The sequence below is a fragment of the Oncorhynchus masou genome, chromosome 17 (assembly GCF_036934945.1).
Source record: "Oncorhynchus masou masou isolate Uvic2021 chromosome 17, UVic_Omas_1.1, whole genome shotgun sequence".
Lineage (NCBI taxonomy): Eukaryota > Metazoa > Chordata > Actinopteri > Salmoniformes > Salmonidae > Oncorhynchus > Oncorhynchus masou.
The window spans coordinates 22,067,161-22,093,909 of record NC_088228.1 but is presented as its reverse complement, the minus strand read 5'-3'; the positions used below and the strand labels follow the sequence as shown (position 1 = coordinate 22,093,909).

Below are 26,749 nucleotides of genomic sequence, written 5' to 3'. Positions count from 1 at the left end.
GAGAGCTTTTTCCTCACAGATTAGATATGGAGATTTGTCTCCCACCTTTACCATGAATTAGAATTTCTGACTCCACCAGCATACACATACAGGTATTATAGCAAGACATTTTTTGGGCCCCTGTGCCTCGACACAATCCTGTCTCAGAGCTCTAAGGGCAAATCTGTCGACCTCATGGCTTGGTTTTTATTCTGACATGCATTGTCAACTGGGGGACCTTAAATAGACAGGTGTGTGTCTTTCTAAATCTTGAACTCCAATCAAGTTGTCGAAACATCCCAAGGATGATCAATGGGAGAAGGATGCACCTGAGCTCAATTTTGAGTCTCAGAGCAAAGGGTCTGGATACTTACGTAAATAAGGTATTTCTGTTTTTCTAAAAAACTGTTTTCACTTTGTCATTATGGGGTGCTGTGTGTAGATTGATGAGGAAACCATTTATTTAATACATTTTAGAATAAGGCTGTAACGTAACAAAATGTGGAAAAAGGGAAGGGGTCTGAATACTTTCTGAATGCTCTGTATCTCACTGAGTTTCTACTGTCCTCAAGCTTTAGCTGTGGTGCAGAAATACAAATCTGCCCCGAGAGAGAGAGAGAGAGGGCGATGAAGACGACCTCCCAGCAAAGCACACTGTGCTAGGGATCAGATAGAATAGAGAGAGGAAGGAAGAGCACGAGACGCACCTTCCAACAACACAAAACAAAAACCGCAGAAGTACCAGCCAGTATGAAATGTTTAATCTTGCCTATTCTTGGAATTAAACTCCACAACCATCGGCATTACAGGGGCAGTGCATAATATGTTTCCTTCCATTATGTTTTATTTATGACTGGCACAATAGATTACCAATTGAGGAGGGATTCAATGCCTCGTCGTTGAAAGAGTGAGAGAATTGGTGGGTGCATTACAGAATCCATTAAGTTCACCCCCAGGTAACACAAAGCCACAGCACCATCAGCATGTTATGGTTTTCTGCTGTCACTCCGAGTGGCACATATCCTGCCTATGATAAGGCAGCTGGGCTGGTGGAGAACAACAGGCGACCCAGATTACATTAACATGATAAATTGGAGGCTGGAACAATGAATACACTTGGAATAAGACATTTTCACCAGGTTTTACTGTGATTTGTCACGGTCATGGAAATAAGTCAGGATTTCTCTCTGCTCTTTTGAAGTGAGGCTGTTAGACAGAGAGAGAGAGAGAGAGAGAGAGAGAGAGAGAGAGAGACGAGATTGAATATAACAAAAGAAGAACTGTATAAATACCATGACATTTCACCACAGCGGGAATTTGTGGTGCAAACGGACAGGATTCATGAAGTAATTTCTGTAGTTAGCTAGATGGACTATGCATCTAATTACTTAGGCTACATCATAGCCTAATCCTTTGAATGTAGTTTCTATTTTACTCTGTTTATCGCTTGACTACCACATCTAATGGTATCCACATGTAGTCATCTCTAAGATTCCTGGTCACACAAAAAAATTGTTGTCTTGAGACTACCGCTTTTTGATAACCTCCCATTTTCATTGAGTTGTTAGACCGTTTATTTTGTGGTTGACTAAACCTTGAGGACAGTGGGGTTTTTTCTTCCTCTCTGTGTTCTGCCTTTAATGGGAGGAAGTGGTAAATAACACACTGTGAATGGGTCTTAATGGACATCTAAGTGCTCGGCCAATAAAGTAAAACCTCCATTACCTCTTCAATAATGCACCATATACTCAGCTCTCTTTAGTACCTTTTCGAAGCACATTTTTATTTATTTTATTTAACCTTTTTTTTTTGAGACCAAGGTATATTTTACAGATGAGCCCTGTAATTACACAAAATATACATATCAATACACTATGAAAAGCAAAACAGAGATATAACATACTATCATAGAAAACAAACACATTCTTCAATTACAAGGTTCTCAATCAGCCGTCTGATTTGGGGTTCCGCCATCTGGAGGCTCATCGGGCATTTTATTTGTCCCTCTAAATTTACTGACCCCCCCCCCCCCCCCCCAAAAAAAAAATATGTGATTGTGTACCGTGGTTTGCACTCTACAAATTATGTGTAATTATGTTCCGGCCCCTGACCGTCCACTCAAGAAGAAATCGTTCCGCGGTTGAATCTAGTTCACAATCCCAAATCATCCAATTCTAGCGAGTTTTGGAGATTATTCGATTGATCTCCAGAGTTAGCCATCCCTGAGACTGGGTCTGGTAGCTCGTACGTCTGTAGGTTGACAATGAAGTAAGGTATGGCGGACATTTGTGCAAACGTGCTTTATAAACCAAATGAGCGCAATGCATCGATCTAGGAGACTTCAAAGTGGCCAGCCTACATTCTGATACAGAAGCCAGTGATGCGTACTGAACCTATCACCCGCTGCGATAAACTGCGCCCAAAGACTTCAATACTGTGGCAGCTGCATTCATATAGACGATATCGGAATCATCTATAACAAGTATGAATGTTGACTGAATTATTTGTTTCCTGCTATTTAACAAAATGCATAACATATTCCTATAAAGCAATCCCATTTTAATTAATAACTTTTTTAACTAACCCATTAATATAGTGTAACGACCCTGCCGCACGAGAATACTTTTTGAAAGATAGCTCCCAGGATATTTATAACCGGGACACGATCCATGTGGGCACCAATCTACATATGCATAAATCACCAGATGCATTTTTTGATACCAAAATACATCACCATCGAGTCCTTGGCCTTTTCTCTTCTTTTTAAAATAGAGTCAAAGTGACAGACATCCGCAGCCTTCAGTGCAGTAATATTGTGCCTGATCTTCAAAGCCCAACAATCATTCTAAATGTTTGGTCTCTGTCATTTTTGAGAGTTATTCCCCTATTTCCTTCTCCAGGCAAGGTTCAGGGCTGTGCAGAGGAACGAGCAGAAGTTTGCATCTTAAGCCTTCATGAATATTTAATTGCAACACATGCTAGCGCGATCTCAGCACCACTTTGCAACCGGGATCTAATGGCTGCCTGCTCGTTTGGTCGGAGAATATGACGCAAGTACCAGACGACACCGTCTGCTCTGCAAAACAGTACAAGTGTTTTTTTTAAACACACAGGAACACACAGTCACAGAGGGCAGACACAGAGTTGTTCATAAGATCGATATCCTATTCTTGGTCAATTGCACAAACCTCCCTTTTTGCTTTTTCTACTCATACCAGTGGAGAGTGAGCCCGATGAAGAGCGTATTGCAGTCCTACACTGGGTTATTCTACCTAAAGAAGAAAAGGTACCAATAGAGGGAGGTAGCCTTTCTTTAGTCTGAGCGGTTTATGAAGATTTCTTAACTCTGCCTGCAAACCTTCCTTGCAGATAATACAATTATGATTACCTCTTAAGGGGGGGCTTGAGTTTCTATAATACTTGGGTGAAGGAAGAGACCTAAATGCTCATCAAAGGTAGAGACTAGAGTCAAAATAATTCACACTTTTTGCAATAAGCTTCCATTCTTTTAACATGCTAAAAGTAAGATGTAGATTTGATCACTCTTTTGTTGCTGATAATTTTGCTGCGCTTCAGCTTCGTGATTTACATAAATTCACTGAAAGTCCACACTAACACAAGGTTATTTTAACAGTATTGCACTTTTCATGTAGCCTACTAATAGCCTAAGCACCGAGCAAGCAACATTATGGACTAAACGTAAAAAAAAAAAATCCGCAATGAGTGTACAAAACATTAGGAACTCTCTCCTCCAGATGAAAGGTATGGTCCCTTATTGATGTCACCAGTTAAATCCAATTAAATCAGTGTAGATGAAGGGGAGGAAACAGGTTAAAGAAGGATTTTTAAGCCTTAAGACAATTGAAACAGGGATTGTGTATGTGTGCCATTCAGAGGGTGAAGGGGCAAGACAAAAGATGTAAGTGCCTTTGAACGGGGTATGGTAGTAGGTGCCAGGTGCACCGGTTTGAGTGAGTCATGAAGTGCAATGTTGCTGGATTTTTCACACTCAGCATTTTCCTGTGTGTATCAAGAATGGTCCACCACCCAAAGGACACCCAGCCCAAATATTAGGAAGGTCTTCTTAATGTTTTGTACACTAAGTGTAGGTCAAATAAAGCTCAATTTAATTATGAAACTGATACTAAGTAATCTGCCTCTGAGGACCTCACTATTTCAGATGTGAGAGATAACATGGCATGTGTTGATAATCATGAGGAGTATAGGCTATAGCCTCAGCTTAGATAACATAGAGGGCAGCATACATAAAGCCCTCAGCAAATTACAGTACTTTGTGTGATTATACTATGAACCATTACAACCCCCTTGGGTTGTGCCATGGCGGAGATCTTTGTGGGCTATACTCGGCCTTGTCTCAGGATGGTAAATTGGTGGTTGAAGATATCCCTCTAGTGGTGTGGGGGCTGTGCTTTGGCAAAGTGGGTGGGGTTATATCGTTTCTGTTTGGCCCTGTCCGGGGGTATCATCAGATGGGGCCACAGTGTCTCCTGACCCCTCCTGTCTCAGCCTCCAGTATTTATGCTGCAGTAGTTTATGTGTCTGGGGTCTAGGGTCAGTTTGTTATATCTGGAGCACTTCTCCTGTCTTATCCGGTGTCCTGTGTGAATTTAAGTATGCTCTCTCTAATTCTCTCTTTCTCTCTCGGAGGACTTGAGCCCTAGGGCTATGCCTCAGGACTATCTGGCATGATGACTCCTTGCTGTCCCCAGTCCACCTGGCCATGCTGCTGCTCCAGTCTCAACTGTTCTGCCTGCAGCTATGGAACCCTGACCTGTTCACCGGACGTGCTACCTGCTGTTTTCAACTCTCTGGAGACAGCAGGAGCGGTAGAGATACTCTTAATGATCGGCTATGAAAAGCCAACTGACATTTACTCCTGAGGTGCTGACTTGCTGCACCCTCGACAACTACTGTGATTATTATTATTTGGAACATTTGAATTTAAGTATGCTCTCTCTAATTCTCTCTTTCTTTCTCTCTCGGAGGACCTGAGCCCTAGGGCTATGCCTCAGGACTATCTGGCATGATGACTCCTTGCTGTCCCCAGTCCACCTGGCCGTGCTGCTGCTCCAGTTTCAACTGTTCTGCCTGCAGCTATGGAACCCTGACCTGTTCACCGGACGTGCTACCTGCTGTTTTCAACTCTCTAGAGACAGCAGGAGCGGTAGAGATACTCTTAATGATCGGCTATGAAAAGCCAACTGACATTTACTCCTGAGGTGCTGACTGCACCCTCGACAACTACTGTGATTATTATTATTTGACCATGCTGGTCATTTATGAACATTTTGAACATCTTGGCCTTATTCTGTTATAATCTCTACCCGGCATCACCAGATTAGGACTGGCCACCCCTCAGAGCCTGGTCCCTCTAGGTTTCTTCCTAGGTTTTGGCCTTTCTAGGGAGTTTTCCCTAGCCACCGTGCTTCTACACCTGCATTGCTTGCTGTTTGGGGTTTTAGGCTGGGTTTCTGTAAAGTATTTTGAGATATCAGCTGATGTAAGAAGGGCTATATAAATACATTTGATTTGATTATTTGCAAACCATGCTGTTAGTTAAAGTACAGACTGAGACTGATGCACCATGGGGACCATGCTGTCTATGGAGTTGGGGAATTGAATGATATCATTTAACTGTCTTCTAATACAAGTAGTCAAATGTATCTCATAAGACCTCTGGCCAAGGCTCAAAGCCATCTCCATGTCACGACTAGGACAAGTAGCATAATCTGACCCTCACACACATACGAACACGAACCAAACGTGTGCTTGCATACGCCCTTAAAAGACCTTCAGGTGAAAATCAGCAATAGAACTGTTTGTCCATTTTGAGATGCCATAGTCAGTATACTTCCTCATAATTGTCCGAATTAATTGAAGATAACTCAAGAAATCTGCCATTAATGTTGACGTTTTTGAAGAGATCTTAGACCAGCAATTTTACATCTAACTAAGATGTTTTGTGCAGAATTTCTCATAACATCTTTTTGCATGAAAACGAGTCACCTCTCATTGAATGACAACAGACTTCATTGAAGAATCTCTACTGTTGACCAATCACCAACGGAGGGGCATAGACTTCAGGTTATTGTTTGTCTGAACAACCGGAAAAACGCTTACCGAAGTCCAAAACAAACAAACACGTCACAAATTGTCGTCATAATACACAGTATGCACAAACTTTTCCAAACTGTTTCGGCTGGAGAGCATGAGGACGCCTGCACTCTCACTCTCACATACATCCCAACCAGACAGCACTGCTTACAGGTTTCCAGGAATCATGTCACTGCTTACAGGTTTCCAGGCATCATTTCACTGCTTACAGGTTTCCAGGAATCATTTCACTGCTTACAGGTTTCCAGGAATCATTTCACTGCTTACAGGTTTCCAGGAACCATTTCACTGCTTACAGGTTTCCAGGAATCATTTCACTGCTTACAGGTTTCCAGGAATCATTTCACTGCTTACAGGTTTCCAGGAATCATTTCACTGCTTACAGGTTTCCAGGAATCATTTCACTGCTTACAGGTTTCCAGGCATCATTTCACTGCTTACAGGTTTCCAGGAATCATTTCACTGCTTACAGGTTTCCAGGAATCATTTCACTGCTTACAGGTTTCCAGGAATCATTTCACTGCTTACAGGTTTCCAGGAATCATTTCACTGCTTACAGGTTTCCAGGAACCATTTCACTGCTTACAGGTTTCCAGGAATCATTTCACTGCTTACAGGTTTCCAGGAATCATTTCACTGCTACTCTAGACCAACCGCAAAGTGTTTCTAATTAGTTTATCAATTACAATTTTGTTGATAATGGATGTACCTAGCATACGTTAAAAGCATAGCCAGCTATGTTTCTTCTTTTTTTGTTGTCCCCCTAGTCTGGGCCTCCTTCCAAGCATAATGGGGCGACAAGCAAACATCTGCAGCAGATACAGTAGACTCAGACCTCCAGCACCAAGGACACCGTGTCCAGCCGCCCACGCAGAACATAACATGCCTTATTGCTGGCTGTCCTTGGTAATGTATGAATACACTACTGAGTCTCTATCTGAGATCAGGTAGAAGTCCACTGGGAGGGACATTGGTTTTCCCACTGGTCAATTTAGGTCGCATATGATGCCATCAAGCCACCACATCCCTAAGCTCATTGCACAGTAATGGGGTTGAAGCACTTTGCTGCACCACTCTAACCCCAATGGTGCTTTTTACCTGTGTCTGTGTATCTCCTGGAAGGGTTCACATGTTCAGAATCAGATCAGGAGCAGAGTAGACCTCTCTTCTACTGAGCAACACAGCAGGTTAGTACTGCTGCTGCTGGCCTGGGGTATGGCGGGTGGAGAAGCTATATGTCTGTCTCTCTGACTCATTTCACTCAATAGATGGTTTATAGAACATCGTAGCTGATTAAACACAACTCTACGCTATACAATGGAGTTCAGCCGCGAGTCATTTTTTTTGTTAATAAAAAAACGGCATATTTTAGCACCCAACGAATAGACGTCGGAGCTCCAGTCCGCCCACACTCGTCGCTACTCAACTCCATTGTAAATCGTGGCGTTGAGTTTAAAGGACATGGCAGACATTATCTGCAAGCATGAATAAACTGGGAAATGATCACGTCTTTCTCCCTAACTTCCTCCCCACAGCTCTGAGTAAAATGCTCCAACTTACAATTATTTAACACTCTGGTGAGCATGATAGATTAAGTGTCCTCCTCCGAGAGAGGAGAGGAGGGGAAGATACAGCAGCACCAAAAAGGTGTGGATGGGACTACTGCATCAAAACTCATCTCTTCTAGACCTGGTCTCTCTGGTCTCTTGGTGATTTTTTGATTGAAAAGGCTTCTCTCCCTTCTCTGGTTGTGTTGTTTTGGGAGGGAGTAGATCCCACTGCAGCCACAGTGTGAAGCTCCTATTATAGCAACAATTATAGAGCACCACTCACTATCTGACTGAGCCACACGGAGAGAGTTAACCTGGGGAAATAAAACTGCCATGATGTGTAGGTGTATAGTATGGACATAGTATTTCACAGTTCTCTCATGCTCAATACTAAGCTTAGTCACAATTAGGGCTGCATTTTGTCAGCCTGTGATTGTCATGCAAATAACTGCCGGTCTCACGGTAATTGACTGTTAATTAACATAAACAAGTTTAGCCTCTCCGGCTTCCATGTATAGCCTACAAGCCACTGATGCGGACCTTTGGAACATCAACATTATAAGAAGTCTAATAAATCCATTTAATATAGCCTACACCATCACAATAAATACATTTATTTTAGGTAGGTCTAAAGAAACATGATATGAAGAAAATGTTGCCAATTTCAGATGAACAGAATTGCATATTCTGAGTCGTCCTTCTATTAGGCACTGATCTGGCTATGACATATGGCTGTGGGCTACACTAGTTCATTTAGCAGGCAAGATTGGCTTATAATTCCTGTGACATGTATTTTTCCCAAGGGAGTGCGCACATGCGGCTATTCTGTGTTGAGTGGTTAACAAATAAACAGGTCTTCCTATATGCTTAATTTAGAGTTATTTATACAACTTAGTTGTGATACAAACGTGAGGTTATATGATTTCTAATATATTCTAAGGCTGTATGATGCGACTCTAATGGTGTTTTTTTTAAGTCTCATGAAAGGCATGCGCTCTGCTCTGTTTCTTGCGCAGGCTGCACACACTTCATCATTCTCTCATTCACAATTTGACAAGCACTTGATAATATTCTCACCCATCTGACTATTCTGGTCTTTACATATAGCCTACTAATATATGGGCTTCCGAGTGGTGCAGCGGTCTAAGGCGTCTCAGTGCAAGAGGTGTCACTACAGTCCCTGGTTTGAATCCAGGCTGTATCACATCCAGCCGTGATTGGGAGTCTCATAGGGCGGCGCACAATTGGCCCAGCGTTGGCCGGGTAAGGCCGTCATTGTAAATAAGAATTTGTTCTTAACGGACTTGCCTTGTAAATTAAATAAAAAATAGGTGTAATATTTTTTAATTTAGAATGGCCTACAAACATGTCATCTGTATCCTGTGCTCTAATAGCAAATGGAGGTTATGTTTTTAATATGCCAGGTAGGCTACACTGGTTGTAAAGCAGATGAATGTGCTTCATTTTCGAATTGAGCAATAAATTTAGCAGCACGAGAAAGCTGGGAGCCTCTTATAAATAGCCTCTTAAAACGCGATTGGCTAATTGTTTGCGTAATGGCTTGTAAGAACAGGCTAGGCTACATGATGCATGTGAATTTGATTTGAAAAAGTAAACAAATATGCATGTGCTGTTTCTTGTCTTAGAATGCACACACTGGGCATCATTCACAAGTGATAATATTCTCACCCATTAGACCATTCTCAATTTAATATTGTCTTTACATATACTAAATAATACATGTGTGAAATGAGTTTTGATTTAGAATGGGCCATTATCATGCACCTGTCGAAACAGGGGTAAGTCAACAACAAAAAAGAAAATAGTATGCACTTGAATAGCGAATAGTGTCACACTCTGATCTGTTTCACCTGTTCTTGTCTCCACCCCCCTCCAGGTGTCACCCATCTTCCCCATTTATCCCCTGGGTATTTATACCTATGTTTTCTGTCTGTCTGGGCGAGTTCGTCTTGTTTGTTCAAGTCAACCAGTGATTTGTCTCAGCTTCTGCTTTTCTCCAGTCTCTCTTTTTCTCGTCCTCCTGGTTTTGACCCTTGCCTGTCCTGAGCCTGCCTGCCGCCCTGTGCCCCCACTCTGGATTACCGACCTCTGCCAGACCCTGGGCCTGCCTGCCGACCCTTACCATGGTCCCACTACTCTGGATGATCAACCCTTGCCTGCCTTGACCTGTCGTTTGATTGCCCCTGTTATTATAATAAACATTGTCACTTCAACACAGTCTGCACTTGGGTCTTACCTGAAACCTGATTGACTGGGAGGGTCATGGCCTGGAGGAAAGGTGCTGGGTCTCCGCTAGGGACATCCTGGACCCAGGCCTCATCTCTGAATTCCAACGCCAACACCCCGCTCAACCAGGTATGTGTCCAGGTAGGACAGGGGGTACTGTGACACCCTGATCTGTTTCACCTGTCCTTATGCTTGTCTCCACCCCCCTCCAGGTGTTGCCCATCTTCTCCACTTATCCCCTGGGTATTTCTACCTGTGTTTTCTGTCTGTCTGGGTGCGTTTGTCTTGTTTGTTCAAGTCAACCAGTGTTTTCTCAGCTTCTGCTTTTCCCAGTCTCTCTTTTTCTCGTCCTCCTGGTTTTGACCCTTGCCTGCCTGCCATCCTGTGCCGTTGTCCCTACTCTGGAATACCAAACTCTGCCCGACCTGACCCTGTTGCCTGCATTCCGCACTTTACCTTGGCCCCACTACTCTGGATTATCGACCCCTGCCTGCCTTGACCTGTCTTTTGCCTGCCCCTGTTGTTTACAATAAACATTGTTACTTCAACACATTCTGCACTTGGATTGACCTGATAAATAGAGGACACTTTTCCGGCGGTTCATTTTCATGCCAGACAGGTAGGCTACTCTGGTTTTAAAGCGAAGCAATGTGCTTAATATTAGGAAAGTTGAGAAATAAATATAGTAGGCCTAGCCTATAGAAAGCTGTTGGGATCCTTTTTTTAATAGAGGCCATCAAAACTCTGTTTTCTCACTTAATTGCATAGCCTATTGAAATGTTGCACAACATGGGTTTATAAATCAAATCAAAGTTTATTTGTCACGTGCGCCAAATACAACAGGTATAGTAGACTTTACAGTGAAATGTTTACTTACAGGCCCTAACCAATAGTGCAAAAAAGGTATTAGGTGAACAATAGGTAGGTAAATAAACAAAACAACAGTAAAGGCAGTGAAATCTTATACAGTAGTGAAGCTATAGCGAGGCTATAAAAGTAGCGAGGCTACATACAGACACACCGGTTAGTCAGGCTGATTGAGGTAGTATGTACATGTAGATATTGTTAAAGTGACTATGCATATATGATAAACATAGCAGCAGCAACATAAAAAGAGGGGTTGGGGGGGGACGACACAATGCAAATAGTCCGGGTGGCCATTTGATTACCTGTTCAGGAGTCTGGCTTGGGGGTAAAAACTGTTGAAGCCTTTTTGTCCTAGACTTGGCACTCTGGTACCGCTTGCCATGCGGTAGTAGAGAGAACAGTCTATGACTGGGGTGGCTGGGGTATTTGACCATTTTTAGGGCCTTCCTCTGACACTGCCTGGTGTAGAGGTCCTGGATGGCAGACAGCTTAGCCCCAGTGATGTACTGGGCCGTACGCACTACCCTCTATAGTGCCTTGCGGTCAGAGGCCGAGCAATTGCCGTACCAGGCAGTGATGCAACCAGTCAGGATGCTCTTGATGTTGCAGCTGTAGAACCGTTTGAGGATCTCAGGACCCATGCCGAATCTTTTTAGTTTCCTGAGGGAGAATAGGCTTTGTCGTGCCCTCTTCACGACTGCCTTGGTGTGTTTGGACCATTCTAGTTTGTTGTTGATGTGGACACCAAGGAACTTGACGCTCTCAACCTGCTTCACTACAGCCCCATCGATGAGAATGGGGGCGTGCTCGGTCGCCCTTCTCCTGCAGTCCACAATCATCTCCTTAGTCTTGGTTACGTTGAGGGATAGGTTGTTATTCTGGCACCACCTGGCCAGGTCTCTGACCTCCTCTCTATAGGCTGTCTCGTCGTTGTCGGTGATCAAGCCTACCACTGTTGTGTCGTCTGCAAACTTAATGATGGTATAGGAACACTTTCATTCCATGCATCAACCAGCTAAGAGGAGCTGGCTCTCACTACGCAACAGGTGATCCTATTCCACTCAAACTCCGAATGCCAGGGCTCTCATGAGGTGTTTGATTTGGTTTTTGATTGCATTTCCATCGACATCAGAGTGATTAGAGGGACAATAATGCGCTGAGTACCGACCATTAGCGACTGGCCGTTAGCGAGTTTGGTAGGCTACTAGTGACCATCAGTGTCATCAGAGTGAAGTTTTGGAGAAGCCTAGTTACTGTGACTCAACAGTCACATGGAATTTGGCTGCGGTCAATGCCTCATGACCGCGAGTGTGGCAGTAATACGGTCACCGTAACAGCCCTAGTTACAATGCTAATGATGTTGCACAAAGACCAAAGTCAGATATATCACAAAACACTCATTTGGGGGGACATGTATTGTAGTTATAGGCTGTATATAACAAAGGAACAAACATTAGATGCAACGACCAACAAATTAATGTAATTAACCTGTTGAAACTCTGGGGGCGCTATATCATTTTTGGATAAAAAGACGTGCCCGTTTTAAGCGCAATATTTTGTCACAAAAAGATGCTCGACTATGCATATAATTGGTAGCTTTGGAAAGAAAACACTCTGATGTGTCCAGAACTGCAAAGATTCTCTGTGCGTGCCCTAGAACGTGAGCTACAGGCAAAACCAAGATGAGACGGCATCCAGGAAATGAGCAGGATTTTTGAGGCTCCGTATTCCATTGTCTCCTTATATGGCTGTGAATGCGAGAGGAACGAGCCTGCCCTTTCTGTCGTTTCCCCAAGGTGTCTGCAGCATTGTGACGTATTTGTAGGCATATCATTGGAAGATTGACCATAAGAGACCACATTTACCAGGTGTCCGCCCGGTGTCCTGCGCCGAAATTTGTGCGCAAAACTCAGCTGCAAGTATTTTTCCATGGAATTTAGAGAAGAAAGCAGGCTTCCACAAACGATATATCAATGAAGAGATATGTGAAAAAACACCTTGAGGATTGATTCCAAACAACGTTTGCCATGTTTCAGGTCGATATTATGGAGTTAATTCGGAAAAAGTTTGACGTTGTAGGTGACTGAATTTTCGGTTCGTTTCGGTAGCCAAATGTGATGTACAAAACGGAGCGATTTCTCCTACACAAAGACGCTTTCAGGAAAAACTGCACATTTGCTATGTAACTGAGAGTCTCCTCATTGAAAACATCCGACGCTCTTCAAAGGTAAATTATTTTATTTATTTGGTTATCTGGTTTCTGTGAAAATGTTGCGTGCTAAATGCTACTCAAAATGCTAAGCTAGCTTAGCATACTCTTACACAAATTAGTGAATTGCTATGGTTCAAAAGCATATTTTGAAAATCTGAGATGACAGTGTTGTTAAGAAAAGGCTAAGCTTGAGAGTAGGCGCATTATTTTCATTTTATTTGCGATTTTCAGAAATCGTTAACGTTGCGTTATGCTAATGAGCCTGAGGCTTTAGTCACGATCCCGGATCCGGGATGGGGAGTTTCAAGAAGTTAACAGAAAAAATTTATAGAAATCAAGGCTATTCCCTGCGGCTGCCATTTGGTGTCTTGGTGAGTCAATCCTCTGTCATCGTTTCTAATGGAAATTAATTCTACGTGGAACTGATGTTATATTTCATATAAATATGCTTCTTGGATGATAATATGTGCTTCAAGCATCTGACAGTTCAAATGGTGATATGCAATTCCATTTATAAGGCTAGATAAGATATGCCTCAAATTTAGTCCAAAGGCCAATAGGCAGGACACCGTTATTTACAGGTCTACAAACACAAAACTGTGAAAAGAACCCTGTTCTGCTCATCATCTAAACTTTTACTACAGTAGATATTCAGGGAGAATACACCAGATGGAAATCAAAGGAGGAAACAGAAGCATTTCACACACACGTGCGCACGCACATACACACCACACACTGTTGTCCGCTTCTTAGTTCCCATTGCAGAACAAACACCAGCGCTGCATTAATGATACAGAAGGCAAAGTCTCTGACATGGATAATAACGACGGCCAGGGTAGTCCCGGAGAGGATATGATAGAATGGGACATACAACAAGAGACACATTGAGCTAAGTTGAGCTGAGGAGGCGGAGCAAAACTGCCTGTTCCATGGAGGGAGTGCACCCACAGGACTGACGGAAGCTCAATACCCAGCATTCTCCACCTACGTGGTGGAGGCTTGTTGTGGACACTTCCATTCTCCCATGGTGAACAAGGGTGGGCATGGAAGGGCTGGGCCATTAGAACTAGCTGAATCATCATGCTTAGTCCTAATAAGATGTTCCTTTGCACCCTCGGGTAGCTCTTTGGGAATAAATATGTCACCCAATAAAGTATGGAAAAGCAGAATGCATTGGCTTATAGGCCAAATTCATCTCATATTTGTACATAGTGGTATTTCAAAGATCTGTCTACCTTTTGGTTACAGAGTTCCAAACTGTTCCAGGACTCAGTTCCTTGTTTGGCTAATAGCAATTTGTGGTAAAAGGTAGGTCCAGGTTAGAGGCAGCTGATCCTGAGTCAGTCTTTAATGACATGCTATATGGTATAACAAGTGTATAAGGCCACATACTACATAAAAGCAGCCAGACTAATGGCAGTTTTTCCTGAAGACCTGCTTTCCACTGACCTGGGTGATGATATAGATGGCGTAGTCGATCTTCTGCCGTCGTAGGATGGGGTGCAGGTAGTGCAACCAGTACTTGAGGTGGTTGTCTCTGTGTCTGAACGGGATAATGATAGCCACCTTCTGTTTGGCGCGGCAGTCTGGTGGGGTGTACTTGCCCCCCTCCGTCACGTTTGGGTTCTCCTTCTGCACTCGTTCCATTGTCATCTGGGAGGCAAACTCGATGAGGAGGCGGCCCACTGCAGAGAGAAAGGGGGAATACATGGTCAACACAAAGCAGCCAAACAGCCAACCAATCGGCATGTTACCGGTGCTTAGCCAACTTTTAGAATAAATAGTGTTTGACCAAATACAATGTTATTTGACAGAAAACAGAGTAACAACAAACTTTCAGCATGCTTATAGGGAAGGGCACTCAACATGCTGACACAAATGACTGATGATTCTGGTTTTGTTAGACTTTAGTGCGGCATTTGATATCATTGATTATATAACATATTGCTGAAAACACATACAGTTCAAGTCAGAAGTTTACATACACTTAGGTTGGAGTCATGAAAACTCGTTTTTTAACCACTCCAAAAATGTATTGTTAACAAACTATAGTTTTAGCAAGTCGGTTAGGACATCTACTTTGTGCATGACACAAGTAATATTTCCAACAATTGTTTGCAGGCAGATTATTTCACTTATAATTCACTGTATCACAATTCCAGTGGGTCAGACGTTTACATATACTAAGTTGACTGTGCCTTTAAACAGCTTGGAAAATTCCAGGGAATTATGCCATGGCTTTAGAAGCTTCTGATAGGCTAACTGACATCATTTGAGTCAATTGGAGGTGTACCGTGGATGTATTTTAAGGCCTACCTTCAAACTCAGTGCCTCTTTGCTTGACATCATGGGAAAATGAAAATAAATCAGCCAAGACCTCAGAATTTTTTTTGTAGACCTCCACAAGTCTGGTTCATTCTTGGGAGCAATTTCCAAATGCCTGAAGGTACCACGTTCATCTGTACAAACAATAGTATGCAAGTATAAACACCATGGGACCACGCAGCCATCATACAATTTGGGAAGAACTGTAACGATCGTCTGTGGTGGAAGAAGGTGAGGACCAAAGCGCAACGTGGTAAGTGTTCATGTTTTTAATAAAGTAATGAACACTGAACAAAACAATAAACGTGAAGTAATCAAACCGAAACAGTCCCGTGTGGCACTAACACGGAAAATTAACACCCACACCTCAAAAGTGAAACTAGGCTCCTTAAGTATGATTCTCAATCAGGGACAATGATTGACAGCTGCCTCGGATTGAGAACCATACCAGGCCGAACACAGCAATCCCAAATCAATAGAAAAAATGACATAGACAATCCACCCAACTCACGCCCTGACCATACTAAAACCAAGACATAATAAAAGAACTAAGGTCAGAACGTGACAAGAACACCATCCCAACTGTGAAGCATGGAGGTGGTAGCATCATGTTGTTGGGGTGCTTTGCTGCTGGAGGGACTGGTGCACTTCACAAAATAGATGGCATCATGAGGGAGGACAATTATGAGGATATATTGAAGCAACATCTCAAGACATCAGTCAGGAAGTTAAAGCTTGGTCGCAAATTGGTCTTCCAAATGGACCACGACCCAAAGCATACTTCCAAAGTTGTGGCAAAATGGCTTAAGGACAACAAAGTCAAGGTATTGGAGTGGGCAACAAAAAAGCCCTGACCTCGATCCTATAGAAAATTTGTGGGCAGAACTGAAAAAGCATGTGCGAGCACAGAGGCATACAAACCAGACTCAGTTCCACCAGCTCTGTCAGTAGGAATGGGCCAAAATTCACCCAACTTATTGTGGGAAGCTAGTGGAAGGCTACCCAAAATGTTTGACCCAAGTTAAACAATTTAAAGGAAATGCTACCAGATACTAATTGAGTGTATGTAAACTTCTGACTCACTAGGAATGTGATGAAAGAAATCAAAACTGAAATAAATCATTCTCTCTACTATTATTCTGACATTTCACATTCTTAAAATAAAGTGGTGATCCTAACTGACCTAAGAAAGGTCATTTTTACTAGGATTAAATGTCAGGAATTGTGGAAAACTGAGTTTAAATGTATTTTGTGAAGGTGTATGTAAACTTCCGACTTCAATGTATCATACGTTTTACAAATTAGTAGCATATTGTACAAATTGTAATTTGTTACATACCATACAAAACGTAATTTATCATACCAAACGGGGATTTGGATTAAATGTATTTGGCTAAGGTGTATGTAAACTTTCGACTTCAACTGTAGGTTTTATGGATTTACATCCTCTGCCTTATCATAGATTGAGAGTTACCTATCTAATAGAACACAGAGTTTTATCTTTAAGGGAAGCCTCTCTAATTCGGTTGAGTGTGGTGTACCGCAGGACAGCCGGCTTGGGTCATTATTGTTTGCTGTTTTTATTAATGACCTTCCACTGACCTTCAATAAACCCTGTGTGTCTATGTATGCTGATGACTCAACTGTATACACTTCGACAGTAAAATACATAACTAACACCCTTAACATAGAGCTCCAGTCAGTTTAAGAATGGTAACTAGCAATAGGCTGATGCTAAATACACTACATGACCAAAAGTATGGGGACACCTGCTTGTTGAACATCTCATTCCAAAATCATGGACATTAATATGGAGTTGGTCCCCCCTTTGCTGCTATAACAGCCTCCACTTTTCTTGGAATGATTTTCACTAGATGTTGGAACATTGCTGTGGGGACTTGTCTCCATTCAGCCACAAGAGCATTAGCGAGGTCAGACACTGATGTTGGGCGATTAGGCCTGGCTCGCATTCGGCATTCCAATTCATCTAAAAAGTATTCGATGGGGTTGAGGTCAGGGCTCTGTGCAGGCCAGTCAAGTTTTTCCATACCGATCTCAACAAACCATTTCTTTATAGACCTCGCTTTGTGCACGGGGGCATTGTCATGCTGAAACAGGAAGGGGCCTTCCCCAAACTGTTGCCACAAAGTTGGAAGCACAGAATGGTCTAGAATGTCAATATGCTGTTGGTTAAGATTTCCCTTCGCTGGAACTAAGGGGCCTAGCCAGTAGCGTTCTCCTGTCATCAGCCAAACACAAATTCGTCAGTCGGACTGCCAGATTGTTAAGCGTGATTCATCACTCCAAAGAAAGCGTTTCCACTGCTCTAGAGTCCAATTGCGGCGAGCTTTACACCTCTTCATGAAGCTCCCAATGACTAGTTCTTGTGCTGATGTTGCTTACAGATGTAGTTTGGAACTCGTAGTGAGTGTTGCAACCGAGGACAGACAATTTTTAGGCACTACGTGCTTCTGCACTTGACGGTCCCATTCTGTGAGGTTTTGTGGCCTACCACTTTGCGGCTGAGCCGTTGTTGCTCCTAGACGTTTCCACTTCACAATAACAGCACTTACAGTTAACCGGTGCATCTCTAGCAGGGCAAAATAATGACGAACTGACTTGTTGGAAAGGTGGCATCCTATGACAGTGCCACGTTGAAAGTCACTGAGCTCTTCAGTAAGGCCATTCTACTGCCAATGTTTGTCTATGGAGATTAGATGGCTGTGTGCTCGATTTTATACACCTGTCAGCAACGGGTGTGGCTGAAATACCCAAATCCACTCATTTGAAGGGGTGTCCACCTACTCTTAGACATGTAGCGTATCTAAAAAAAAAATTGGGGACAAATAACTCGATGAACTCTAAACCTCATATAGATATTTAATTAAATATTGTGGCGATTGAGCAAGTTGAGTAGACTAAACTGCTGGACTACAACTAAACTGTTGTAACCCTAGATAGCAAGCTGTCATGATCAAACCATAAAGACTCAATGGTTGCTAAAATGAGAAGAGTTTTGCCCATGATGAGGCATTTCTCTGCTTTCTTGCCATCTCAGTCAACCAGACAGTTCCTCCAGTTCCTTGTTTTGTCATACCTGGATTACTGCCCAGTTGTGTGGTCAGGTGCGGAAAATAAGGACAATAACTGCAAATTGCAGTTGGTCCAGAACAGAGCAGCATGTATTTCACTTAGATGTTCAACGAAGGTGAATGTCAATAACATGCATGTCAATCTCTCCTGGCTCAAAGTTGAGGAGAGATGGACCGCATCTCTATTGGTCTTTGTGCAAGGTGTTGATGTGTTGAAGGTACCAATCTGTCGGTTCAAGCAGTTGGAACACAGTTCGGACACTCATCGGTACCACACAAGACATCAAATCGAATCAAATGTTATTTGTCACATGCTTCGTAAACAACAGGTGTAGATTAACAGTGAAATGCTTACTTACGGGTCCTTTTCCAACAATGCAGAGAGAAAAATATAGAAAATATTAACACATGGAATAAATAAACAAAGAGTAACTCTAACTTGGCTGAATGCACAGGGTACCCGTACCATGTCGATGTGCAGGGGTACGAGATAATTGACGTAAATATGTACATATTACAGGTAGGGGTAAAGTGACTTGGAAACACGATAGATAACAGTAGCAGCATCATATGTGATGAGTTAAAAGAGTTAATGCAAAGAGAGTCAATGCAGACAGTCCAGGGAGCAATTTGGTTAATTATTTATTGTGCAGTCTTATGGCTTGGGGGTCGAAATTGTTCAGGGTCCTGTTGGTTCCAGACTTGGTGCATCAGTACCGCTTGCCGTAGGGTAGCAGAGAGAACGGTCTATGGCTGGAGTCTGACCATTTTTAAGGCCTTCCTCTGACACTGTCTGGTATAGAGGTCCTGGATGCCAGGGAGCTCGGTTCCAGTGATGTACTGGGCCGTATGCACTACCCTCTGAAGTGTCTTGCAAGTCTTTGTTGTGTTTTGATTCCTGTTTGGAGCCCAGGAAGAGTAGCCGCTGCCTCGGTAGCAGCTAGTTGAGGATCCAAATAATTACTAAATACTAAAAGCAAACTGCTTGGTATGCCAAGCAGTTGCCATACCAAGCGCTGATGCAGCCAGTCAAGATGCTCTCAATGGTGCAGCTGTAGAACGTTTTGAAGATCTGAGGGCCCATGCCAAATATTTTCCGCCTATTGAGGGGAAAGCATGCAACCAGAGGTCTCTTCACAGTCCCCAGGTCCAAAACGGAGGCTGGGAAACACACAGTATTGACCACATGGAACTCTCTGCTACCCCAGGTAATTCAAGATGGCAATAAAACCAGATTCAACAAACATATAAAATAACACCTTACAGAGGCCTCCCCGAGTGGCGCAGCGGTCTAAGGCACTGCATGGCTCCAGAGTGGTGCAGAGGTCTAAGGCACTGCATGTCTCCAGAGTGGCGCAGCGGTCTAAGGCACTGCATGTCTCCAGAGTGGCGCAGCGGTCTAAGGCACTGCATGTCTCCAGAGTGGCGCAGCGGTCTAAGGCACTGCATGGCTCCAGAGTGGCGCAGAGGTCTAAGGCACTGCATGGCTCCAGAGTGGAGTAGAGGTCTAAGGCACTGCATGGCTCCAGAGTGGTGCAGAGGTCTAAGGCACTGCATGGCTCCAGAGTGGAGTAGAGGTCTAAGGCACTGCATGTCTCCAGAGTGGCGCAGCGGTCTAAGGCACTGCATGTCTCCAGAGTGGCGCAGCGGTCTAAGGCACTGCATGGCTCCAGAGTGGCGCAGCGGTCTAAGGCACTGCATGGCTCCAGAGTGGCGCAGAGGTCTAAGGCACTGCATGGCTCCAGAGTGGTGCAGAGGTCTAAGGCACAGCATGGCTCCAGAGTGGCGCAGAGGTTTAAGGCACTGCATCTCAGTGTTAGACACGTTATTCCAGATCCTGGTTCGACTCCAGGCTGTATCACAACCGTGATTGGGAGTCCCATAGAGCGGCGCACAATTGGCCCAGCGTCGTTAAGGTTTGGCCAGGGTAGGCCGTCATTGTAAATAAGAATTTTTTCTTAACTTACTTACCTAGTTAAATAAAGGTTAAATTATGGCATGACGGGGACTGTGAAGAGACACAGGTATTTTGCATTGTATTATATGTGATCAATGATTTTATTTGTTGTGTGTTGATTCCTATTTGGAGCCCAGGAAGAGTAGCCGCTGCTGCTGTATGTATAAATAAACATTTGCAGCAAGGTGAAGCTTGATGTTGCCTCTAATGAAAACAGTATCCACAGCTCTGAAATGATAACACCTAAGACACTAAAAATAAAAAGACACGGGTTGCATCCCAAATGGCACTCCCTATTTTTGGTTGTTTATCAATGATCCTGCTTTGTAATATACCTCTCGGGTCTTATCATTCTAATGATCTGTCTGCAACAACAAACCATTCCTTTGTCTTCTCTGGACCCCAGAGTGAACGCCACCACAACTCTCTCATATCATGAGATAATCCATTCATAATTAATGTATGTACTATGTGCTGAAATGACCAATCAATGATGCATTAGAAGAGAGTGTGATTGAAACTAACTGAATTATGTGGCTCATGTAGACAGACACTCCACATGACCTCTGAGTCATCGACAAGGTGAGTGAGATACCAATCTGTATCATTCTGGCATGTAACCTGTTAAGCCTGAATCCACTGACTAACATGTCTTCAATGGCACCTTATTTCCTTATATAGTTCACTACTCGATAGGGGTCTGGTAAAACAAATAGTGCACTACATAGAGACTAAGGTGCCATTTGGGATACGCAGCACAGCAAGCCCTCATCCCAGGTATGCTCCCCCTCCCTCATCATATTTCTCACTTCGTGCCCTCCCTTAATCCACTCGTTAGTGAATGACTCATTAATATGTGTAAAGTGGACATAGTAGGAGTGGATCTGAACTCCACTAATGGGAAGATAATTGGAACACGCTGCGCAGAGAGTCAGTGCTCTGCACACACACACACTTCGCTCTGCACACACACACTTCACTCTGCACACACACAGTCACACACACATCCACTTCGGGCAATGTGGCTGTTTTTGTTGGTGGTGTTGAGTTGTTATTGATGATGATGATGATGATGTGCCCCTGTTATTCTATGAGGACATTGTTTTCCTCAACAGCACTATTATTGCTGTAACATCACCAGTATCTTAAGAAATGCTTGGTTAGATACTATTGAGAAAATATGGAGATTGGATTACAATACAACAACATCATGCACTCTCAAAGAAGGGGTACTACGGTCAAGGTACATTAATATTTGAGCATGTCCACTGCCAGTTTAGAAGTTTTTTTATAAAGGCTTACATAAGAGAATGTGACAAAAAAAGTTATTGTAGCAACCTTAACACAACACCTAGCGAATTTGTCAGGCGGTTTGGACCTGCTGGTGTAGCAGTTAAGGTGTTGGCTTGACAGTCGCTGGACCTGGGTTCGAGTCCCGGTTGGGGCTACCCCTGAATTAGCTACATGTATGTTAGAAGTGGGATTGCACCTGTGAGGCCATCAAAGAGGCATGTACATGTGAGTAAGGTTGCAAAGTTACCAGTAATTTACCAAAGTTACTGGAATCTTCAGTCATTTTGATATTGAACAGAAAATCTATGGCAATATATCGTAACTTTGGTAATTTATACTTGAATAACTGTTTAAGTATGATATATTGTATTAATTTATTGTATCTGTGTCCATATTGTCCATCAGTTTCTAGTAGACTGACCATATGGTCCAAGAGAAAACAGCCTAATTACTGAAAAGGCATCTAATCAATAATGGCATTACTTTAAATTGACTCTGCAACTCTTCCAAATTATTAACTGTGTTCACAACTGTCACCAGTTTGATGTCAAAACATTGACAACAAATACATAGTGACATAGTAGAATGAAAAAAGTGTGTAAAAAAACTATAAAGGATATTTCATGCTAAACACCAATGTATTCACTGGATGGATGTTTTATAATTAGCATAATGTTTTACAGCTTTGTCATTTTTTTTTAAATCACATTATTTGTACTGAACAAAAATACAAACTCAACATGCAACAATTTCAACGATTTTACTGACTTACAGTTCATTTAAGGAAATCAAGCCATCAGGCCTCCCAGGCCATTGGTGGGCCTGGGAGGGCATAGGCCCACCCACATAGCAGCCAGGCCCACCCACTGGGGAGCCAGGCCCAGCCAATCACAATGAGTTTTTCCCCACAAAAGGGCTTTATTACAGATAGAAATACTCCTCAGTTTCATCAGCTGTCTGGGTGTTTGGTCTCAGACGCTCAAGCAGGTGGAGAAGCCGAATGCGGATGTCCTGGGCTGGCATGGTTACACGTGGTCTGCGGCTGTGAGGCTGGTTGGACGTTCTGCCAAATTATCTAAAACGACGTTGGAGGCGGCTTATGGTAGAGAAACTAACATTAAATTCTCTGGGAATAACTCTGGTGAACATTCCTGCAGTCATCATGCTAATTGCACGCTCTCTCAAAACTTGAGATATCTGTGGTATTGTGTGACAAAACTGCACATTGTAGAGTGGCCTTTTATTGTCCCGAGCATAAGGTGCACCCGTGTAAGATCATGCTGTTTAATCAGCTTCTTCATATGTATGCTACACATGTCAGGTGGATGGATTATCTTGGCAAAGGAGAATTGCTCACCAACAGGGATGTAAACAAATTTGTGCAAAACATGAGAGAAAAAAGCTTTTGGTGCGTATGGAAAATTTCGGGGATCTCTTATTTCAGCTCATGAAACATGGGACCAACACTTTACATGTTGCGTTAATATTTTTGCTCATTATAATTATTTCATAAATTTTACATGTGATAAGGCCACACAGAGGGCTAGAAATGATTAGACACCTGTGATAATCTGAAGTAGCCAAAAGGTCCATTAGATGTATTGTGACAGATTACATAAAATCCTTGAAAGATACAATTGTTGAAGTTTACTGGTAAACTTTGAATGTTTCCAGTAATATACCTTCCCTTTGCAACCCTACACGTTAGGGACTTGAAATAGAGAAGAGGCACATTTTTTCGCCACTTAAAAATAACTGCCTTTGTCACTGTGGTGGTACCTTTTTCTTTGTAATATTTTATTTCGCTTTTTTAAAATTGTTTTTTTTACAAAAACAAAAAACATACAGACAAAAAATCTAAAACAACTTAACGTCCACAAACGTTAATGACATCACACTTGCTAAGACCCACATTCCCACTGTATCCATACCCAATGTTGTTTCTAATACTTGTAAGACCCCCCATATGGCTTCAAATTGTGTTATGTTGTTTCTGTCTGTAGCTGGATAAAATATATATATATTTAAATAATTTGATTCTTCCATTCTCTTAACGTTGGAGTATAATTTGACTTCCAGTATTTAAGTAATAGCTTCTTCAATATAAATTAATATTATTTTTGTATCTCACCGCACCCCCATATTCCATGTCTTGAAATACGCAGATAGACAGATAAAAGGCAAACTTACATTGTAAAACTTCTGACAGCCAGCTTTCTAACTCTGCCCATTACTTTTGGACTTTATAGCACTCCCAGAAGGTATGAATTATTGAGTCATTGTTAGTTTTACACTTAAAACATGACTCTGCCGTTGTGCTGTAGAATTTTTTCCCCTTGTATAATACATTTAAAAAACTGAGTGTACAAAACATTAAGAACACCTTCCTAATATTAAGTTCCACAGGGATGCTGGCCGATGTTGACTCTAATGCTTCCCACAATTGTGTCAAGTTGGCTGGATGTCCTTTGGGTGGTGGACCATTCTTGATACACATGGGAAATTGTTGAGCGTGAAAAAACACAGAAGCATTGGTGCGCCTGGAACCTACTATCATACCCCATTCAAAGGCATTTTTTTGTCTTACCAATTAACCCTCTGAATGGCACATATACACAACCCATGTCTCAACGAGGAGGAGTAGTAGGAAAGATTGGAGGACCAAAATGCAGCGTGGTATGTATCCATAATATAATTTAATGAGACTGAATACAAAATACAAACGAACAAGAGAATCAAAATTAAACAAGAAACATTCCCGAATGGTGCAAACACTGAAACGGAAAATAATCACCCACAACTCAAAGGTGAAACCAGGCTACCTAAGTATGGTTCTCAATCAGGGACAACAATTGACAGCTGCCTGTGATTGAGAACCATACCAGGCCAAACACAGAAACACCAAATTATAGAAAAAAGAACATAGACTGCCCACCCCAACTCACGCCCTGACCATACTAAAACAAAGACAAAACAAAGGAACTAAGGTCAGAACGTGACATCAACTTTATTATTTTATTTTATTGACAATTTTAATTGTGACTTACTCTCAGGTTATCTAATAATCAATGGTTGATTATCTACAAGGTAATGGGTTGGATGACTGTTTGAATATTTCCCCAACTAGTGTCAAATTATTTGGGTACTGGTTATTGAGGGTTACTGAGTGTGAGAAATACTTTGTTATGCCTGCCTTCTTGAATACTGTATGTGGTTTTGAAACTACTGTTTCTTTTTGAGTATTTAATGCTGATGGTTGGAGAAATCAGTCCACTGCTCTTTATTATTTCATTGAGTGTTTTCAGTCTGAAGCTATATCACTGTTATTTATTTTTTTATTTCACCTTTATTTAAACAGGTAGGCTAGTTGAGAACAAGTTCTCATTTACAACTGCGACCTGGCCAAGATAAAGCATAGTAGTGTGAACAGACAACAACACAGTTACACATGGAGTAAACAATAAACAAGTCAATAACACAGTAGAAAAAAAAGAAAAAGAAAAAAGTCCATATACATTGTGTGCAAAAGGCATGAGGAGGTAGGCGAATAATTACAATTTAGCAGATTAACACTGGGGTGATGAATGATCAGATGGTCATGTGCAGGTAGAGATACTGGTGTGCAAAAGAGCAGAAAAGTAAATAAATAAAAACAGTATGGGGACGAGATAGGTAAATTGGGTGGGCTATTTACCGATGGACTATGTACAGCTGCAGCGATCGGTTAGCTGCTCAGATAGCATATGTTTAACATGGGTGAGGGAGATAAAAGTCTCCAACTTCAACAATTCGTTTTTGCAATTCATTCCAGTCACAGGCAGCAGAGAACAGGAAGGAAAGGCGGCCAAATGAGGTGTTGACTTGGGATGATCAGTGAGATACACCTGCAGAATGGTGTCGTCTGCGTAGAGGTGGATCAGGGAATCGCCCGCAGCAAGAGCAACATCATTGATATATACAGAGAAAAGAATCGGCCCGAGAATTGAACCCTGTGGCACCCCCATAGAGACTGCCAGAGGACCGGACAACATACCCTCCAATATGACACACTGAACTCTGTCTGCAAAGTAGCTGGTGAACCATGCAAGGCAGTCATTAGAAAAACCGAGGATACTGAGTCTGCCGATAAGAATATGGTGATTGACAGAGTCGAAAGCCTTGGCCAAGTCGATGAAGACGGCTGCACAGTAGTGTCTTTTATCGATGGCGGTTATGATATCGTTTAGTACCTTGAGCGTGGCTGAGGTGCACCCGTGACGGGCTCGGAAACCAGATTGCACAGCGGAGAAGGTACGGTGGGATTCAAGATGGTCAGTGATCTGTTTGTTGACTTGGCTTTTGAAGACCTTAGATAGGCAGGGCAGGATAGATATAGGTGACTATAGGTGACATTGACTATTGAGGCACCATACTGTTTCTTTTGTTTTGAGTGTTGACTATCAAGACTCTGGACTCTACTACTCCTAGTGGATGAACATTGTTTATGTGAAACATTCTATAATTCTAAAAGGAAGAATAGAAGAGACTGATGGGTGGAATTAAACCAAATAACTCTAAACGTTTATCTGGACTCACCACATGGATTTATTAATAGAGACCATACTATTTTACTCTTGCACATGTGCTTCATCAATATTTACCCATTGTTCCTCTTTAGCGAATTTAACAATATGTTGCAAGTAAAAGCCTTGGGTGGTGAGTTGATGAGTTGAGTTCCAAATCTGGAATGTTAAAACCACCCTCAGATTTAGGCACATGTAAAACTTTCCAATTTATTCCATACATTTTATTTGCCCATATGAAGTCTGTTATGGCAGAGTATACTTTTTTTAAAGAATGTATTCGGTGGGGTAATTGGTAATACCAAAAATGTATATTAAAAACTTTGGAAGTAATGCCATACTGAAGAGTTTTATTCTACCAGTAAAATGTATGGGGAGATTATCGATTTAATTAGATCTGCTTTTTTTGTTGTCACTTAATAAGCATCCTATTATTTAATATTTTTTTGTGGTCCACTTAAAGGATTTCTGTAGATCATTAGTTATTTGAGTTTCCAATATTAGTCAAGTACATCAGAAGATTGTTGGGA

General features: G+C 42.3%; 1 protein-coding gene across 1 annotated transcript in view; it reads right to left on the bottom strand.

Moving 5' to 3' along the window:
* LOC135558701 (beta-1,4-galactosyltransferase 2-like) overlaps positions 1-26,749 on the bottom strand; it is a 143,086-nt gene that overhangs the window by 48,778 nt on the left and 67,559 nt on the right. Inside the window, exon 3 of the mRNA XM_064992745.1 lies at positions 14,440-14,675. Within this exon, the coding sequence (XP_064848817.1) occupies positions 14,440-14,675 (236 nt within the window). The remainder of the gene's footprint in view (positions 1-14,439; positions 14,676-26,749) is intronic.